The following is a 21,803-nucleotide window of genomic DNA, read 5'->3' as shown; positions in this document are numbered from 1 at the left end:
ATCAGACCTCCTGCAGCTGCACTGGCTCCCAGTAAAGTTCCAGATCAGGTTCAAGGTATTGATTGTTAGAGCCCTATGTAGTCTGGGCCCCATGGACATGAGGGACTACCTCTCCCAATATGTCCCCCCGTGAGGACTTTGTTCATCTTGAGCAAATCTGTTGGTAGTCCCTGGCTCTGGCCCAGTGGAATGAGCTGCCAACTGAAACCAGGGCCCTGATGGGGCCATCACAATTCCATAGGGCCTGTAAGATGATTGCTCTTTCACCAGGCTCATGGTTGAAGCAAGAGCAATTTACTAAAATGGACCTCCCTCCACACCTGTCAGATTTTACTTTTTTCCCCCCTACTAATAGAGATAACCTGTCATAGCCAACAGACAGGTGTGGAGACAGATTAATGGTGGCTGGGATAGGAAGGTAGTTAAGATAGTCAGTTAATAATTTAGTGAGCTGATGGTGAATTTTAATTATTTTACAGTTTTGATTTAATTAAATAAATTAAACTGCTATATATTTTTTATTCACCATGTAAACTGCCTTGAACCCATTATGGGAGAGAGGCAGTATAAAATCATTAATAATAATAAACTAGCATGTTGGTTTTAGTGCTGTTTTAATCTATCCTTTATTGCTATTTAACAGTTTTAAATATCTTCATAATCCACCTGGAATCTATTTTGAGAAAGATGTTGCAAATAAGTCAGGCCCCAATTGTTCCCCAACTACTAGGTTAAAACTACCTATAAAGAAGGTCTCTCCGCTTTGCACAGCAGAGGAGTATAATGGTGCCAATGTATTTGTGTTTTGCTTCCTTTAAGACCTAGTATGCAAAAGAGATAAAGAATGTGTGTATATGTGTACCTGTCTACATATCTTTTCCCCTGCTAGTCATTTTCAGTATGGCAAATTGTACAGGCAAACAAATTCTTACAAAACACCCCTTATGTTACAAGGACCTTTTTTCTTATTGGCTACCACCAACAGAGAAGGAGAGCATTCAAGCTTCCGGTACCATAAAAGTAACCTTTCAGTACTACTCATAAGAATTCACAGCATACAAGAAGCCACCACATGTTAATCTTTGAAAGAACCTGCCACTTGATTGTGCTGGTGCATGTGAAAGAACTAAACAAGTTCAACCAAGAGTAAAATATCAGCCATGAGTTTATAGTTAGGTCATAAATCATCTTCTCATGAGTGTCCCTAAATCTCCCAGAAGTGATCACTGGAAATAAACTACTATATTGATGGCAGTATTGTCATCTGTTTTTATACACTTGTTCTAGGCTTCCTGATTTGTGTACTAGAATTGTATAATAGAGGGATGCCAGAATAATATTGCTACTACATTTTACACATAAATTGAAAACATTATAATTTAGAATTAACAAACCCATGTGTCACAGATTCAAGCTTGCAAATTATTTTGTTAGAAAAGCAATAATATGACCTGAAGTAATTGGTAGAAGGGCTGAAAAGGTTGTACAACATATGTTGTTTCATCAAATCTTAGAGTATACCTATACTTGTAAATTTAAAACTCTCTCTTGGATATGTACATATAACAGCAGCAGCAAATAAGAATCCTGGCAACTAAGTTATGTCCTCCAAAACATACACTTGTCACTTCAGTTAGAAAATACTCCACATGCCATTACAGACCTACTTGATCAGGTTACAAAGCTCTCCTCCAACTAATATCACTGAAATAGTATACCTGGCACACCTACTATTAGTCAGAACAAGTTGCATTATCAAAAATAGATGACAGAATTATCGTGGGCATGGATGTAAATTTTAAACCTGTTTCCAAGTGGAATTATGTGCCAGTACAAACTAATGTTGTAAGTAAATTACTTTAGGTAAAACAAAACAAAGCTTTCACAATGCCTTAACGTTCACACTCCAGAGACTTTAAAACAAATACAAAGTTTAATTATACTAGTTTCCTTGGAAATAATCCATCCAACACTCATATTTAATTACTTTATATACCTATTTGAGGATTCCTCATATCTTATTTTAAGGGTGCCCCAAGGCCAACAAGGATCTTGCAGCATTCATGCTGTGTGAACAGCACACACACCTTTGTGTGCATCATGGGAGGCAAAGCTGCTGACATTAATAATTTTTTTTACTTCATTTATACCCTAGCTCTCCCCCCAACCTGGACCCTTTAAGCCATGGGTGTCAAACATGTGGCCCACGGGCTGGAACCTCAGGCCTAAGGTTCTTATCCAGCCCACAAGCAACTGGTATGAGGGGGGATGAACAAACTGAGCAACTCCAACCCTGGCTTTTGTGTGGTGGAACAATCTCATTTACAGGAGTTAACCAGAGCCCCTTCACTTCAGTGGCAGCCTCATTGGTATGTTGGGGGCAGTGCAGCTACATTCATGCTGGCTCAGAGTCCTAAGGCAAGGTAGCATGCTCTCCACTCAGCCTGCAGCTCTGAGGGTGCTGTCCCAGGTAGCCACGGGGATTGGTGTTTGCATCCGTGGGAGGGGGCAGACAATCCTCTGCCAGAATCTGCTGACAAATTGCACCAATGCTGTGATCATGCCTCCTCCCATCCAGTGACTGTGTTTCGGTCCATGGAGGTGCATTCTTCAGCAGTTTCTTCTGCCTACTGGAAGCCAATCCTTTCTTCTGGCATAGGTGACTGCCACCATATGGAAAGGTGCCAGCAATCTCTGGATACACTGGTTACTGAGCAGACTGGGGCCTCCACCACAAGTGCAGCCTTGTATGCACTGTGCCTGCCTCCCCATTGAACAATCCAGTGGCCTTTGGCCTGGGGCAGCTGCTGCCATGTGGGGGTGGTCAGCCTGCCAGCAACGTCTAGCTTGAACCCCCAGCATGGGCCCCCTTTGATTGCTTGCAGCCTTGACCAGAGGTGGCAGCTGCCACACAGAAATCTCCAGTTGATTGGGCTTTCCTTGGCCTGGGTTATGCCATGCATGCAGCCTTATGCCTGTTCAGCCACCTCTTCTGTGGGCAGGGGTGATAGTTCAGCTCATCTTTCCTGTCCCTTTCTCTGGTGGTTTGGGCGGGGAGGGGGGAGCCTGGGTTCACAGCACTAACAGGAGTGGGCTGGGGAATGGGTTCCCTCACTAGGCAATGTGAGGGCATCTGTCCAGCACTGCACCACTGGGTCTCCTGTCCACCCATGTGGGTTTATCTCTAGCCCCTAGAGTATCATGGTGAGGACACACCAACTTAGTTCTTACCAACTGCTGTCCTTCATAAAGTTTATATCTCCATATTATGACACGCATGGCCTGGCCCAACAAAGTGACATTTATGTCAGATCTGGTCCTTGTAACAAATGAGTTGCTTTGCTTTAAGCAGCTTACATCACCTCCATTTTCTTCTCAAAACAACCTTGTAAAATAGGATAGGCTGAGTGTGCACAACCACCCCCACACTCACACAGCATGCTTCCAGAGCGAGGATTTGAATATGGGCCTTCAGGATCCTAGTCTGACAGTATAACCACTACATCTCACTGGTTCTGTGCCAGATATGAAGAACTAAGGATGCAACTCAACTGCTGCTATATTTAAGAATGTAACTGAAGGCCCATAATTATGAGACATGCTATCATCCTCATAATACAATTGGGCTGTATGAATACAACTTTCCAATTAAAACACTTTAATTTCACCTTTCCCCTTACAAAGTAGCTATCAAACAAACATTGAAATCACAATAAATTAAAAACACAATTTCAGATCACAAAAGAGCCCATAAAAAGTAAAAGAAACACAGGAAAAATATTCTACAACCACCATACAGAACTGGTAGAATTGTCAAACAATACTACACATTCTAATTTTAAAATCTCAAATCATTTTTTGTTGACAGCTACTTGGAAACCTGTACTACCACCAACAGGTTCCTGGAGAACTGCACAAAGGGCCATTAAACCCCCCACACACACACACACACACAACAATAAATTAGCCAGATACAGCCAATATTATCCAAACAAAAGACTAATGTATTGTTTTTGTTCAGATGCTACCCACCCACTGAGGACAGGATACCAAAAACAAAACAAAAAATCCCCTGTGGTAATCAGGCTTCCTAAACTCTAAGGTAAACTGAAACTTTTAAAACTGAAACATTATTGGAAGCCAATTCCATCAAGCTCAGTCGAGCTTATTCCGGGGTAATGATGCTTAGCACTGCTGTGGTTCTACTAGTCAGGGGGTCCCTTAAGAGAGGGGTAGTCAACCTATGGTCCTCCAGATGTTCATGGACTACAATTCCCATGAGCTGGCAGCGGTTGCTGGCAGGGGCTCATGGGAATTGTAGTCCATGAACATCTGGAGGACCACAGGTTGACTACCTCTGCCTTAAGACACCCCAGTGGCCTTTCCTTTCCTTTCCTCCCGTCCAAAAGCCGGCTGCAGGGACGAGACAAACCCACAAGGAGGGCCTCTGCATCCTAGAAGACAACCCTAATGCATTGATGCGGCTTTCTCTGCCCACAGGAGGAAAAGGGCCCTTCTTCACCGCGCTGCGGTTGCTCTTTTGGAAGACTGGCGCTGGGTTACCTTGGCCGGTGCTCTGAACCGCAGCCCTTCGTGAGGCAGGTGCCCTTTCCGCCTCAGCAGCTAGTCAGTAAGCAGAGCCCTCCCGGGGGAAGCCTGGCAGACGTTTTCTACGTACACAACAAAAGGCAAAGCGAACACCCCTCCCTCCCTCCCTCCCTCCCTTCCTCGCAGCCCGGGCGGAGAGAGCTGGTGTGAATCTTTCAAACTTTCCTCGGGCCAGCACATGATTGGGGGGGCTTTCCGGAGAGCACAATGGCAGCCTCTGTGGGCAGCAGTTGGCCAGTTTCGGGAAGCGTTTGCCTTTCTTCGAAAACAGCCGCTTTCCAATCGCTGTAAAACTTCCCTCCTCGGACTCGGGAGAGAAAAGCCAGTCCCCGTCTTCGTTTTCGCTTGACAGGCAGGCAGGCAGCCTCGGCCCCGCCCCAGCCTCGAGCAAAGCCTTTCCCCTCCGGTCAGACCGCCGCAAGATCGATGCCAGCGTCGTGACATCCCGCAGCGCGGACGCCTTACCTGGGGCTGCCCGGCTCCTTCTCGGGCCCCGGCGCGCAAGCTGCATATGAAGCGGGACGAGGCCAAGCGACTCGCCCTTTCTCTCCCCGCAGAGCGCCTCGGAGCTGGTGTGGACGGCAGCTGCTGCACCAGCCCAGAAAGGAAGGAGAAATCCGGGGAGCTGAATAGTAGCAAAAGTCCCGCCGCTGCCTGCACCTCTTCGATGCGGAGCAAAGAGGCGCCCCGCAGGAGAACAAAAAAAAACAAAACCCGTGTGTGTGTGTGTGGGGGGGGGGAGCACTTCTGCCTCATCCAGCGTTGCTTCCTCGGCTCCAGAACAAAGCCCGCCCCTTGGCTTCGCTCGTCTCCCAACGCCCGCCTCACTTTTGAAAGCGCAGGGACAGGGGCCGCCGGTAAGGCGCTAGCCCCGGGGAGAGTTCCAGGCGCGCCCCGTCACGTAGAAGCGCTCTATGCTATGGGAGCCGGCCCACCCGCAACGAATGGCCTCCTTCGTCAAAGCTGCTCGGCAGGGCCTCTTTCTTCGGTATTGTTCCTTTTTGACATCCACGCGTCTTTTAAAAAATCATCTTCAAAACGAAAGAAACCAACTCATGAAAAACTCCAGAGTGGGAAGTCCTAGTAGACTGTAGCAGAAGCAACTACAAAAGACTGGTGGCATTTTAAAAATATTATATATTCTGTAGTCTCATATTAAATATGATGAAATAAAGAGATAATTTTTAATTTCATCATATTTAATATGAGACTACATAATATATATAGTGTGTAATACTATACCCTTGAGGTAAGATTTGACAATCACAATCTAAACAAAGCGTTATGATGGGAGGCCAGACTAGTACAAATTCACTCTGCCTGTATCTGTTTCCATCCCAGTTACCTGCATGCAAATATTTTCCATGTTAACATGGTATACTTTCCTTCCTGGCAAATAGATGGGGAAGAAATTGAGATAGTGAGATATTTTATTTTCCTGGACTCCAAGATCACTGCAGATGGGGACTGCAAAAAAAGAAATTAAAAGACGCTTGCTCCTGGGGAGGAAAGCTATGGCAAATCTAGACAGCATCCTAAAAAGCAGAGACATCACCCTGCCAACAAAAGTGCATTTAGTCAAGGCTATGGTCTTCCCAGTTACAATGTATGGCTGTGAAAGTTGGACCATAAAAAAGGCCGAGCATCAAAGAATTGAGGCTTTTGAACTCTGGTGCTGGAGAAGACTCTTGCGAATCCCTTGGACTGCAAGGCGAACAAACCGGTCAGTCCTAGAGGAGATCAGCCCTGACTGCTCTTTAGAAGGCCAGATCCTGAAGATGAAACTCAAATACTTTGGCCACCTCATGAGAAGGAAGGACTCCCTGGAGAAGAGCCTAATGCTGGGAGCGATCGAGGGCAAAAGAAGAAGGGGACGACAGAGAATGAGGTGGCTGGATGGAGTCACTGAAGCAGTAGGTGCAAACTTAAATGGACTCCGGGGAATGGTAGAGGACAGGAAGGCCTGGAGGATCATTGTCCATGGGGTCACGATGGGTCAGACACAACTTCGCACATAACAACAACAACTTTCCTTAGCCATTTTTCCGTATCTTTTTTTCCCGCTCCCCTGTCGCAGCTATTCATATTCTGGCTGTGGTGATCCTCCTATTACCCACATCTTGTTAACTGAAATCCCTTGGGCATAATGGGCATAATGTTTAAAAGAGGTACACCAGAATATTTTTGTATTTATATATACAGAATATTTTTGTATTTATATATACAGAATTTCTCTCACCAGAACAAATACCAGAACAAATTTAAAGTCCAGTGGCACCTTTAACACCAACAAAATTTTATTCAAGGTATATGAACTTTCGTGTGTATGCACACTTCCTCAGAAAGCTCATAACTTTAATAAAACTTTGTTGATCTTAAAGGTCCCATTGGACTCTAAATTTGTTATGTTGCTTCAGACCAACATGGCTACCCACTTGCATCTAAATTATTTATTCCCAGAACTTCAGTTATTCGACCCTAATTTGAATTAATGAGCCAATATGTCTCTTATCTCTCCAACATATATTGGATGTGGAAGATATTATTTTTGTTAACCTGTCTAATGTCAAATACCACCAAACTTTTAAATTAAGTTTAAATTTCCTCTTATTCCTACATTTGCTAAAAGATTCCTCATACTTTTATGGAGCTTATTCCACTGGTTATCAGATAAAGGCATTAGCTGGTCTTTCCCCCACCTCTCCTTATATATGGTCACTCTTGGTTATGCCTCTGCCTGTATGCTGTAAATCTAATGGCATGCATATTGAAAGCTGTTTAAGGAAGCCTTTCTTTTCATGGGGGCCAGACCTGCCTAGAGCTGCCAGTTTCAGGGCAGGTTTGGGGAGGGGGGAGGCCTCCCTGAATATAATGCCACAGAGTTTACACTCCAAATCAGTTATTCTTTCCAGGGGGACAGATCTTTGTCCTTTGGAGTTCAGTTGTAATTCTGGGACATCTTCAGGTCCCACCTAGTTGGTTGACAATCGTCGGCCCAGAAGCAACCTGTAGTTGACTTGATACCACCCAACTTCTATGATTCAACTAGGCCTAGCTGTTTGGTCCTGTTCAATTGCAGCCACTCTACAAAAGCCAATTACAGCTTCAGAATACGGTCTGGAAAACCCAGGTTAAAATCCCCATCTTCCTGTGGAGGATCACGCGGTGATTTTGGGCAAGTTACATACTATCAGCATAATTTACCTCATCTGAATATAAGAAGAGACCTGCTGGATTAGATCAATTGTTCATCTAGTGCAGCATCCTGTCTCACACAATGGCCAACCGGTGTATCTGGAGGGCCAACAGCAGGACATAGAGGTTGAGACCTTCCCCTGATGTTGCCTCCTGGCACTGCAATTTAGAGCTTTAGTGCCTTTGAACATAGAGGCCATCACCTCACAGAGGATCAAATCACGCAATGACTCCTACCCACAATAGTGGGGGGCTTTTCGCACGCCTTCAAAATCGCACAATGGTTGCCAATTGAAAACGCTACTGATTTGCCATTATGCACAACGTCGTTGACAATCTGCCACACACCTGAAACCGATCCGCAAAAAGCGCTTCCTTGTAGCGCTTTCAGGGAAATCCCCAAAAGTGGATTCACCCTCCGGAAAGCGCTACACTCCTGCAACCAATCTGCAACACTAGCGGGAAAGTTCTGTGCGTTACCATTGTTGTGGTTTCTACAAAGTCCCTCCCCCTGGCTCTCTCCTCTGATCTTCCGGCGAAGCGATCGCCATTTTTCCCCCCCCGAGCGAGCGGAGTTCAACCCACCAGCAAGCCTGTTTAGAGGCTTCCCCGGCTTCAGTCCCTCCCCAGAGCTGTTTAGTCACTAAGCACAAACAACAGAGAAGCCCGTTTGCTGATGTATTTTCCCTTTATTTTTTACACTGTTTTCGGCCGAAAATCAGGCCCGTGAGGGGGGGGGATTTTTTTTTCACTTGGGGGGAGCGTGGCAACGATGAAACGACAGCTCAAACACACCTGCCAGCTGATGGGTCTCTCCGTTGCAACGAATCAACACATATTCGTTGCAATGGGTGTTTTTTTTAAAAAAAAAACCTTTCTTAAAGGGAAAGGGGCTGTTTGGGAGCATGCTAACGGCTGCCCATTGGCTGCTTGACGGCCAGGGGTGGGACGAGCTCGGCAATAGCGCTTCCTTTCTAGCGATTTTTGCTGAGACCGGAAGCTTGTGGGAAACGATAGAAACGCAACTGGATTCCACTACAAAGTCAGGTATGCATAATGACGAATTGCACTATTTTAAATGGCGATTTTACGTTCAGCAAACAATTTGCTACAAGGATCCCGGTGCGGAAAGCCCCTGGGATAGTAAATCACGCTATTTCTTCCCTCCACACTTTAAAGCCTTCACGCCACCATGTCTGCCCTTTTCCCCTCCTGAAATCCTGTGCAAAAAGCAAGAGAGAGAGAGCAACACACTCATTCACTCACCGCTCCTTGACCTGTTAATCAATGGAGGCAACCAATCAGAGGCTTGTTGGTCTAACTTTTTTTTAATTGAAACTTACACATGATAATGCATATTCGTTGCCATGCATACACGTTGCCATGGAAGGTAAAGCCCCCCCCCCAAAAAAACCAAACACAGCCGGCCAGTGGAAGGCATGGTGAGGCAGTTCCTCCCCCCCATCAGTTCAACTCCCATTAAGTCTCTCTGTAGTGTTTTTTTTTTAACTAAGTGCATCCTTCCCTTCCTTCTTGGGTGGCAGCAGTGGTGCCACAGTGGCGGCAGCTCATGCAGCATGGCAGTGGCATGATGATGATGAAGAAGAAGAAGAAGAAGAAGAGTTGGTTCTTATATGCCGCTTTTCCCTACCCGAAGGAGGCTCAAAGCGGCTTACAGTCGCCTTCCCATTCCTCTCCATTGGAGGCAGCACAGATGGCAGCACAGGCAGTGTGGAGGCAGAGCCCCACTTCAGAAGTGCTCAGGGAGGGAGAGGGAAGGCAGGAGTCCTCGGCAATTGTGGAAGGGGATGGCTGAGTGGCAGGTGGGTGTACCAGTGGGGTGGGGGGGGAAGAGAAGAAGGGGCGGGGGTCTGATAACTGAGAGGAGGAAGGGAAGGAGGCACTTAGTAAAAAACCACTCCAGAGAGACTTAATGGAGGTTGAACTGAGGTGGGAATCTGCCTCCCTCACTATGCAGGAAATGGAGGGGGCAGGACAAGCTGAGGCTATCACATCTTTCCTCCTTTTGATGTTCTTTTCCCTGATTGCTTGCTGGTTGCTCACCAGTGGCTTGGACATTTTATGGTGGTAAATCCACTATCCTGGATTTACCGCATTAAAAATAGTTAAATCGCAAGGCGGCTGCTGGGCAGCCTCTGGATGTAGGCAACGTCATGTTGAGGGGCATGAATATGTGACCAACATTCGGAAACTATCCAGCTACATTTTGCACGTGTGGAAATTGTCAGAGGTTCCCCATAATCACCTTGGCTAGTAGGCACTGATAGATCTGTCCTCTTTGAATCTTCCTAATCCCCTTTTAAAGCTGTTTATTCCTCTGGCAATCACTACATGCTCTGGCAGCGAATTCCAAATTCTAATCACCTACAGTATAAAGAACTACCACATGGCTGTTGTGTAGATAAAAAGGGTTAGGAGATTCCTAGTGATTTGGGGAGTGGAGCCTGGGATGGTAGGGTTTGAGGAAGAGAGGGACCTCAAAGGATTATAAAGCCATAGATTCTACCCTCCAAAACAACAATTTCCTCCAGGGGAACTAGGGTTCAAACCTCCAGGTAGAGACTGGAGATCCCTCAGAATTACATCTGCTCTCCAGATGACAGAGATAACTCCCCCTGGATAAAATGGCTGTTTTGGAGGTTAGATTGACTGTATGGCATTATGTATACCCTGCTGAAATTGCTTTCCTCCCAGTCCTCACTTTTCTGAGTCTGCAGGAACTTTACAACCTGGAGCTGAAACCCTAAATGGGAACTGATCTCTCTAGCCGGGAGATCTGTTGTAATTCTAGAAGCTCTCCAGGACCCAACTGTAGGTTGGCAATACTAGAAGGAAAAGAGAAGCTATGAGGCTTTCAGGAAAGAGGAAGCAGAAATGGTGGGGGAGAGGAAATGAGATGCCTCCCAGAAGTCCTTGCAGGTTCCCCCTTGTCTTTTTCTAAAAGCAGCTGTATAATGGTTTTATTCTACTGTACATTTTAGCTCTGCCACATCAGACATTTGCATGATAATAATTTGGAAAATACTCCCTAATGTATGCCTGGCAAACAGTTGCACAGCCTTTGATCTAAATTACAAATGGAAATAGAAAGAATCGATCAGACGTTCTGACTTCTAATCTGGCATGTCAGGTTCGATTCTGCGCTCCCCCACATGCAACCAGCTGGGTGACCTTGGGCTCGCCACGGCACTGATAAAACTGCAGCGATATCAGGGCCCTCTCAGCCTCACCCACCCCACAGGGTGTCTGTTGTGGGGAGAGGAATGGGAAGGCAACTGTAAGCCGCTTTGAGCCTCCTTCGGGTAGGGAAAAGTGGCATATAAGAACCAACTCTTTTTCTTCTTCTTCTTCTGACTATCTCAAGCTGTTACAGTGGATGCTTCTGAGATTCAACAAGTGTTTCTGGCTGCTTCCAGAGAAAGAGCTCATCCTTATCAAATGCAAAATAGTCACTGTCAAAAAATGTACATCTTGCATTTTACAGTGTTTTAACTTTTGTAATTTATGTGTGTGTTTGTATCTATATGCTGTTTTAAGCATCTGATAAATGGCTCTAGTCCACCAGGAAAGCTTATGCTACAATAAATCTGCTAGTCCTTAAAGTGCCACAACACTTCTTTTCCCCCAGTTATCTGATGATTTAAATTCACTTTAAATTCCATAATGTAAGGCTATCCAATTTCCTTACTTTTTTCCCATCTGAATGATTTAAATGTCCTAGAGTATAATTATAAAGCTGAAGTGACAGGTCAGATGCAACATTAGGTGCATTTATATCTGTCAAAATAAACTCTGGAATGAAGCAAGCTGAAAAAGAGCTATGAACACCCTTCATCCCTTCTATTGCCTGTAATAGGCTGGAATGTTTATGAATATTTTAAGTATATAATATAAATGCATTAGCATTAGTAGGAGGAGAGGAGAATGATGTTCGAAGCCACTTTAGTTCTCCACAGAGAGAAAAATCTGAACCATAAATACAGCTGGATATGAATGGTGGGAGGATCTGGGACATCACCAACTTGATTGGGCCCCTGGGGAGTCACTCACACCAGAGCACCCATCAGGCAGGGGATAGCCTGCCCCTAACTGCCTCCACCTCCCTGATTGGCCCTCGGGAAGGGCACTCACCCCCCACCCCAGGTAGGGGAAATGCCATCCCCAACTGCCCCCCCCCCTCTGCCTTCCCGCTGCACAAAGAGGTGGTTGTCAGGCAAGGCAGCCCCAGCCTGAGCTTTCCTGCCGCAGCCTCGCCAGGCCTTGGTTGGGAGGGAGGCAAGGGGCTGCCTGGGTAGGTGGGGAGGGAGGCAAGGAGCGCCCACCCAAGCTCGCCCTCACCCTGACCAGCCTCGCCACAGCCTGACAAGGCCTCAGCGGGGCTGCCTCGGTGGGTGGAGAGGTGGAGAATGCCCACCAGACCTTGGCTCTACCCCAGCTACCCTCACCACGCCCTGACAAGCCCTTGCTGGAGCTGCCAGGGTGGGTGGGTGGTTGGGGGTTGGAGGCTAAAGCCTGTTGTATTTTTTATATAACAGGTTTTTATGCTAGTCAGAGTATAATCCAATTAATGAAGGAGTCCAGATTCTTCAACGGAAGTAGAAGATATGTTTAAGTGGCAAGGAACAAGACCCCAGAAGAACAGAGGTAAGCAAGGATTAAAAAAAACTTTTAGTATTGAGTTTAAGGATAGACCTGGAAATCAAGACAGTGTATGGGGTGGCCGAAATGTTATTAATTACTCTAACCATACAGGTTTTGGCTACTGGCTTCTAACATACATCACGATCTCACACATCTTGCCTCAGAAATGTCAGTAATTTCAGTAAATATGCAGAGGGCTATCTTGTTAACACTGTACCAAATGCTTACAGTACGTTTACCCACAGTGTAACAGAAAAAGTAAAAATAAACACAAAATATCCGTAGTAGGAACGAAGTATGTGTGTAGCTAAAAAGATTTCATAGTCATCTATCCTCAAGCCAAGCCAATGTGAGGCAAAGGAACTATCCTATTTAAAATCTTGTCTCTCTTTATATGAAGGTAGGGCTGCCAGATCTGGGTTGAGCAATATCTGAAGATTTTGGGAGCGGAGCCTGAGGAGGATTGTGTTTGGAGAAGGAAGAGAACTCAGTAGGGTATAATGCCATAGAATCCACACTCCAAAGCATTCATGTTCTCCAGGGGAACTGCTCTTGGTCATCTGGAGATCAATTGTAATAGCAGAAGATCTCCCAGTGCCACCTGGAGGTTGACAATCCTAGGTAACTCCCACTAACTTCAGTAGAATACTTTTCCAGGTAAGCATGCTTAAAATTGCAGCACCCCTGTAATTATGTCATGTATTATTATGTCCTCTTGAACCAAAGGGAAAGATGAGATATAAATGTTTAAATAAACAAATGACCAAGGAAGAATTCACAGCAAAGCTAGTTCTGAATACCCTTTTATGGAGCTCTTTAGATCAACTTTTTTCAACCTTTTGATTATAGAGGAGCCCCTGAAATAATTTTTCAGGCTTCAAGCCCTGGAAATTATGTCAGCTGGCCACGCCTCCTGCTGCATTCCCCAAGTGACATGTCACCAGAAGTGACATCACCACTCACATTAACAGGCAGGCTCAAGGAGGACTGAGGGGGGAGACAGGAAGTAGTTTAAAGTGGGATCAGGCATGGAGGTGCCACCCCCCCCCCCCAGGCACAGAAATCACAACAGAATTAATTCACGCTTGGGAGCAGTGGAAAGAGAGCCATGGAAGCAGCTGACTCCCTAGCTTGCAGCTCAGTCCACAAACTCTGGAACTCCCTCGGTCCCCGGGGGTCTATAGACCCCTGGTTGGGTATCCTAGCTTTAGAGATTTCAAACAGCTTCCTGTTATTTTTATAATGCTTAGAACATGTTTAAGAGGTCACCATTGTAATCCTAATAAAGTAGATATGGGGAGGGAGGGCAGGAAAGGCTTAGAGAACACTAGCTTACCAAAGACCTTTATAGGTAAGGCAAGATTTAAAGAATGAGATTCCTAGCTAGTTCATGAGTTTGATATACAATATTTTGTTTTTAAAAGGTCCAATTTATTTTGGGGAGTAAGTTTCTTTCAATGTATTTATCAAATTCATACCCAATCATTCTGTTGACCATTCTGTTGGGGTAGCTTACATCAAAGTGAAATACAATTCAATACACAGTCTTAAAAGCAATCACAACAGTACATATATAACACAATTTAAAACAAACCGCATATGTCTCCTATTCAATATGACTGCACCCAACAACCCAACGGTAAAATGATCCAGTGGAAACAATACAAGAAACACAAAACATATGCAATGCTGATATTCAATCACAGTAATGATCTTTGTGCTGTTATGTGTTGCCAAAGCAACATTTCTAAAAGTGTGCACAGCCAGTCAGATCTCTAATACCCAATCAGAAATGCTGCTGGGCAAAACCCCTACTCAATCCCTTCTGCTTTCTAAAAATATTTGTCAGGCCCAGGCATCACAGCAACCGCAGGCATCATGATCTCTACTCTAATTCATCTTGCCCAATAAGGGCAGATAAAGGAGTAGGCAATAATTTGTCATATTGTTCTGTAGTGATTTTTTAAAGTAACATAACTTAAGGAAAGTCATTATTGATTTAGTGACTGATTTATTATGGACAGATATTAACTATGTGCTTGATAGATCAATGAATTATATTAAGGATAGTAACATTAATTTATCAGAGGGGATAATAATGGCAAGCAACTTTTCTCCCCTCATTGCATAAGGATTGTAGCGGTTGCCTCTTAGTAGCATTTCAATTATACTACACTATGCAGCACTTCAGTAGTAATCTAGGTTCCTGAACCCAGATCTATCTTTACACAGGCAGTCAAGTAATTGGATTTCATGATTTGACCTTGAATTCTCTCTGAAAATGTTTTACAAAACATGTCTGGGCCACCAGACACCTTCTATGCAGAGATCTGCTGCAATTCAGATGCCATCTCCATTTACCTGAAATACGCTTGCTTTTTAATTTGCAGTCTGAAGTAAATTGAACCAGGCTTAGCAGTGATTGCCAGCATGAACCTGACCAGCCTTGAAGATATGGAATGTTTAATGTTTTAACCCATTTTTGGGACAAGTCCATATTTTGACACCACCTATTACAGAAGTTGTATTTGAAAAGACTTGCCATTAAATAGTATGAAAAGAATGTAGAGTTTATTTTGCATATATTTCTGTAAGTTTTGAACAGTCTTTGTACTAAAACGTCTCCATACCTGTGAGCCAAAGGCCAATATATACATTGTTTAAATTCTGTGAAGAATAGATCCTAGTGAAGGACTTCACCAGCAAATACTAGGCTGGAAAAACAACCACTGATAACAACCACTGATGAAAATACCTTTGAAAACGGTTTAAATCTGGAGGTCGTTTTGGTTTTTCTATGACAATTAAAAGAAGACATAAGACATTTCTATTTATATTTATTGTTAAATTGTTTATTATAGCCTAGGGTAGGTTCTTTCTTCTGTTATCATACACTTCTGTAAGTAGCTTGTGTTGTGCTGCTAAAAAAGAATTTATCTGTAATATTTTAAGAATAATTTACCAAGAATTCAAAAAAAAAATTGAAACCAAAATTAAGATGAAATGTTATGATCTTTTATTCTGATGTTAATTTCTAGATTATGGCAACAGTAAAAACTATTTTTTTCCAAATATTCGCTATTGTCACAAGTTAATATAATTTACATAAACATAGAAAATGCCATTTAGCCATAAACAGCTTTAAACATGGTAAAAGTTACTGGATTTCCTCATTTGTGTAGCATAACAGTGACACAACTACATTACCATTTCAAAGTATGTTCCATTAATACTACTGAAGTAATAGTAATTAAACCCTAAAAATGTATATGAACATATTTTTTTGGCTTTCATACACTAGGTTGTTTGTCTTGGGATGGGCGAAGGAAAAGCAAATGCTTCAAAATTTTGTAACCCAAATATAAACTTGTACCCCAGTCAAACCAAAGTTAAACACTAAAGATCCACTAAGTTTAACTTGTGATCTCTTCCACTAAAATTAGTGGGACTTTTAATAATTTTAGCATACTATATCACTGTTGTGTGTTTAACTATCAATATTTACCATGGGTATTTCCAGTAAAGGCCTCCCTGGAACTACATGGGATTTGTCTAGGGACACACATTTCAACAGTCTTTCCATACTGCTGGTAGATTACATACTATGTCAAAAGTTCACCCAAGTCAACCAGAATTTGTTGTCTCCTTCCCAGACGTTTGCACCAGAGCATGCGCATGTACACATGTTTGAGTAATCTAAAAGTATGGAACAATGCTTTAATTTATTTGACTTTTATACCACCAATCCCATAGAACTGGCTCTTTGTAGAATGTTTTCATAATCTATCGTTTAAAAAATATCATTAACAAGTGAAGATGTAGCTTTTGCTTGCTGAAAACAAATGGAACTTTTACTATTTGTTTAAGGGTAAATTATATACACAGTCTGTGTAAAAGCTACTTGCTAGGAAAGATCAATGTACAGAATCATTCAACCACTCAGAACATCTCCCATGTGTAAAAGTCAACATATAAAGAAAAATAAGATGAGTAGGCATCCACAACACACATGGCTGTTTTGGATTACTACACCTGCCATTTGCCACCTTACTTCAGTGCCCTTAACCTTGCACAAATCTGCTTCAAAGTATTGTCAGGAAAATATCCTATTAAGCAGCGAAGTAATGTGCCGATTTGGAGCCTGTGGTAGTATGCCATCAAATTCTTCTGAATTGCAATTGTTTCATATGACCAGTGTATCAATCAGCAATTGTACTTAGTTTGCTTCAAGTATGTTTACTCATGATAAGTGAGAAAATAGCTTACTGCCCATGCACAAGTAAATTCTGGTTTACCAGCAGTTCCTGAATTCTTGGCATTATATGACACAAATAAGGCAAGGGCCATTGCAAGTGCAGGAACTGCAGAACAGTTAATGCTGAGCACAATATATTAAAAATAGCTACTTTGTCATTCTTAGTTTACTTTTCCACCTTGCAAATTCTTGAGGCATACCCAAATTAAGATACATGCTACACTGAATCAGTAGACAATGTACAAATTTGGCATGCATTTTGTTATTCTTGTTCAGGGCAAACCAAGGGGATGATTTTGCATATTATGAACCATTAGTTAAAATGGGCCAATCCTAGACTTCAAGGAGTTGAATATTACATGCAAATGCTTGCAATGAACACCCAAACAACTTTTACAATGGTTGCCTTTGTTACAGAAAAAGTTGCTTGGGGAAGGGGGTTCCAGTGGTATTTTTATCCTAATAAATGTGGAACTAGAACAGTACAGGAAGAAAAATGTGTTGAGAGAGGAGCAGTTGGTGAGGAAAAAGTTAAATACTCTCACCCTTTAAAGTACTATAAGAAATAATGCACTTTGTCATCATCTAGGCCGACAGCCTGCAGGGGACGTTTTAAGTGCTACTGTAGTTGCACTGTGCGATCTGTTTCCTATCATGTAAAGTTTCTACTAGCTTTCATACTTTGTGATTGCCTTTAGGTAAGAGCCAATGTGGTGCAGTCATTGAAGAGTATCTAACAACAGCTGGGATACCCAGGTTTAAACCCCCACTCTGATCACATTACTAAGTGATCTTGGCCTGGTCACGCTCTCTCAGGCTAACCTCCCTCATGGTTGTGTGAAGCTAAAGTGGAAGATGGTAGGTTGTGAAACATGTGTACCATGGGAAAGGCTGAATAAAAATATGACATGTACCTCAGATTATGGGATACAATTAGCAACTCATCATATACAAAAGCCAACACAAAACAAAAAGAATGACAATGGCTATGTAATCACCCGCTTCTCTTGGAGAAATTATTTAGTTTGGATAGCATTAGCAGATAAGACTTCTGGAGTTGACAGAAAGAACAGTGGCTATATGCACTGTGAATTTATTCACTTTTCCCAGTATTTATCTGCAATGGGAATGAGGAAATTGATGAAATCACCATCTACCACTACCACAAAAAATGTCATTTCACCAGTACTACTGCCACTATGGCAGCACAAGCACAATTTTTGGATATAGCTTCGTGTTTTTTGGTAACAGCTTTTAACTTTTTGAACATTTACATGGCAAATTTGATTCTTTTAAATGAGACAAAGGGTGCCAAAATAGACCAAACTGCATCACACAAGGGAAGTACTATGATCTATGAGCTAGGATACTCAGACTAAAGTTCCAGGTGATCAGCAGAATACACCCAAGGAAGTCAACAGGAAATTTAAAAATAATTAGCACATTTAGTACATGTGGAAGTATCACAATTTACTGCAATTATTCAGTTTCTCCCCTTTTAAACTACCCAAGGAAATATACATTCATTTTCAGAAGTTTTACTAACATTTACCAACTCTCTCCACTTTGGTGGTGCACATGGTCATTAAGCAGAGGCCATTTTGAGAATCATTTTGAGAACTCTTAAAAGCCTTTGTATCATGGCTACTATCTCATAAACTTTACATATAGGATCTTGTATATATCTCCAGTGTTTTTCCTATGCTGTTGCTGTAGCAGTCTCATTCACGATTACCAGGAACATTGCTAAATTTTTATTTAATCAACTTAGTACCAAGATATGACTAGGTGGGTGGAACTTGGCAAACTCAAGGAACAGGTTAAAGAAAAGGGTGAGAACAATACTTACTGCTTTTGCTAGCATATTACTATACTGCTTTACCATCATTTCTCAATCCTCAACAATTTGTGGGGGAAGGCACCTATGAATGACCCTACATACAACTCCTGTAATTTCACCAGACATGCTGCAGGTCAAATCTGCAAGAAAACTAAAAACTTATACTTGGAATAAAGCTCAACTGAAGTAGCTAAGTAAGCATGTGTAATGAGGTAGGATAGATCTCACATAGGGCCTGTACTTTTACAAATTTCACATGGGAAAGGGCCCAAAATTAAAACAGGTTTCTTGTCAAAATGAACAAATCTTATCTGCTCAGGGAGGCTTGATTGACCAATTGGCACTCTTTCCAATGAGCATTTAGATAGCAATCTAATAGATTGATAACATAATAGATTGATCACATAAGACACAATTGTTAGTTATGGAACTAAATATTGGTATACAGGTAATGTATAAAGAATGTTACATTAATACTACCACAAAGCCTCTGTGAAGTTTCTACTTGCACTTAACATGTCATTTTAATATTATTCTTGAAATAATATGTACTCATCCAATGTTTCTCAAGATACTTTAAATACATGAATTAAGTCACTAGTGGACTTTGAATGTATTCTACTACAGAACTCTGTATTTATTAAATACTCACAACAAAACTTGAACTTGACAAAAAAACTCTGTACATTAAGTAAGACTCCATGGTGAGATACGTCATTAACTAAAAAGTGCTGCCAGGTTCCTCTTACAGCTGATGCCTTTTCCCAGATGTTTGAGCTGAAAAAGAGCAGTGGCAATCTTCTTGTGTGTAACCAAAATGAATTCAGAATGATGGCTGAAACAAATATGATTATCATCTTATCAGGCAAAGGAAGCATTATGTAGTTTTGTAATTGTGTAGTCACACACAATATTAAAAGGAAAGCAATACCATTCCTTCAAGAATACAAGATATTGATAGTCAATAAAGCTAGTGGTGGGCAGTGTGATAAATATCCATTACATGAGAAAAAGGGAATTAATGTCAGTGACACTGGAGAAATGGAAATAAAAGATATAGTAAAAACAATGGGAGATAGACAAAAATAAAGTCATTGAACATAACAATACTATCCACTACCTATAAAAATGCAGTGTCCAGATTATTTATTTTTCTGATGGTAGACCCTTTGATTCAAGACAAGTGATTGCCATCATATAAGTTTAGTAGGTGGTTCAAGCTATTAAGAAGAGAGGAAATATGTCTTCTCAATGCTGTTCAGTGCACTACCTATGGTCCAATCAGATACATTTATCGAGCATATGTTTTGATAATGCCAGTATAAAATGTTTGCCACGAAAAGAAAGGGACGGTTCAAAATTATTGTGACAGAAAACAGAACCTATCCCGGGCTATATTAAACAATTCCACAATAAATACAAATAAACGTTTCTTATCTCTTCTTGTAAATTTATGTGTATAAGCACAACCAGAACGGCCTCTAGATTAAACCGTTTTCAATTTTGTTTTCCTCAGTGGTTGTCCTTCTAAAATACAAAAGCATACAATTAATACAGGCTTATCAACCATTTTTACAAAACAGAAGAGAACATATTTAACTGAATATAGTCATTATTCTAGTCTACAATAGTACATACCTCCTATAATTTTTATAAACATACAGTCATTGTTACTTTAATATATATATAAATCAAAAGCCAGCTTTTTGGCTATTATCGTAAAACTTATAAAAATTATAAAGATTATACTAAAGGGCTAAATCTTACCTTTAAATTATATTATATATATGTGGCCTTTGGCTCTTAGGTTTGGGGAGGTCTGTTCAAAAGACTCATCCCACTGGGTTGTAGACTGCCTCTGGTAATTATACTCTAGCTGAGAAACTTACTCCATGCCACACCTATACCAATTAAAGCTGCAGTCTCATCTAAAAGCAAAGAGTTCCAAACATATGTAAAAAATATATTTTAAGGGCTCTAAATTCTCCCAATTGGCCATGAAGCCTATCAGTTAGGATTTAAATTATAATAAACTTTCTTCCAAGGTACCCCTATAGAGGCTATTGATCTTAAGTTTAAGAAATTACAGCATCATTTTGCAGTCCTTGTGTTTGCAGGTGCTACCTCACAGGAAGCAAGAAAGTTCCAAATTTGTGTTTAAGCCTTTAGGGCTCATGGTTTCCAGTGAGTAAATGTAAAAAATTTCACGTTGTCTCAAGATCTTATTGATGTCCATCTTGTGGTGTCCAACAGTTGAGATTTGTTCAAGTCCAAAGAATAGTAACTCTTCTGGTTTGTGTCCTTTTTCCATGAAGTGAGTCACCATCGGAGCATCTGTTATCTGGTGTCTAAGTCTGGACTGGTGTTCCTGGATCCGGACCCTAATTGGACGGCTGGTGATACCAATGTACAATTGCGCACATGGACATATAATACAGTATACCAAGTTTTTACTTGAACAGTTAATAAAACGATTGATCCTCACATAGAAGCCATTACCTGTTGCTCTGTATTCCTTGATAGGTAACAAATACGTACCATTTTTAGACACTTTGGTCACTTTAAAACCAGATGGTAGATTGACCACCACATCATACAAAAAACCAACAGATCGTAACACACTCCTTCATTTCAATAGCTTTCATCCTCCCCACCTTATAAGAAATTTACCCTATGGGCAATTTTTGAGACATAAACGTATTAACTATTACTCCTCTTCTTATGAAAATGCCAGTAAGGAATTAGGTAAAGCCCTTGAACATCGTGGCTACCCACCATCTATTATCAAGCAGGCTAAAACTAGGGTAGATGCCAAGGAGAGACATGATTTATTACAGTACAATAAGAGAGTAAAAGATCAGAAATTGACCTGTGCTTTTGATTATTCATATTTTGCCACAAATATCAGAAAAATATTATTTAAACATTGGCATTTAATCAGGGACTTACCTGGATGTGAAAATGGGTTAAGATTAGCATGGAGGCGCAACCACACTATAGGTGAACTAATTAATAAAAAACAATGTAATACTGAAACATCAGCAAGTAACTTTCCTAAAGGCAATTACAAATGTGGTACATGTGGGGTTTGTAAGTATTTGTTACCTATCAAGGAATACAGAGCAACAGGTAATGGCTTCTATGTGAGGATCAATCGTTTTATTAACTGTTCAAGTAAAAACTTGGTATACTGTATTATATGTCCATGTGCGCAATTGTACATTGGTATCACCAGCCGTCCAA

General features: G+C 41.9%; 1 protein-coding gene and 1 long non-coding RNA gene across 3 annotated transcripts in view; both read right to left on the bottom strand.

Moving 5' to 3' along the window:
- ARHGEF3 (Rho guanine nucleotide exchange factor 3) overlaps window positions 1–5,312 on the bottom strand; it is a 133,397-nt gene extending 128,085 nt beyond the window's left edge. Inside the window, exon 1 of one of the 2 annotated variants that reach the window (XM_077325504.1) lies at window positions 5,074–5,312. In XM_077325504.1, coding sequence (XP_077181619.1) covers window positions 5,074–5,119 — 46 coding nt within the window. In that variant the 5' untranslated portion in view covers window positions 5,120–5,312. Of the gene's footprint in view, window positions 1–4,563; window positions 4,633–5,073 lie in introns of those variants that run through there. The other variant, XM_077325505.1, reaches the window with a different exon arrangement.
- A 10,146-nt stretch (window positions 5,313–15,458) lies between these two features.
- On the bottom strand, window positions 15,459–20,739 carry LOC143831920 (uncharacterized). The gene is made up of 2 exons (XR_013229013.1): window positions 20,328–20,739; window positions 15,459–20,087 (listed from the first exon to the last, which is right to left on the bottom strand). It is a non-coding gene; the product is annotated as an uncharacterized LOC143831920 (long non-coding RNA).
- Window positions 20,740–21,803: the final 1,064 nt, after the last annotated feature.

Source organism: Paroedura picta, chromosome 3 (assembly GCF_049243985.1).
Source record: "Paroedura picta isolate Pp20150507F chromosome 3, Ppicta_v3.0, whole genome shotgun sequence".
NCBI lineage: Eukaryota > Metazoa > Chordata > Lepidosauria > Squamata > Gekkonidae > Paroedura > Paroedura picta.
The sequence above is the reverse complement of the archived record's forward strand: the minus strand, read 5'-3'. Positions and strand labels throughout refer to the sequence as shown.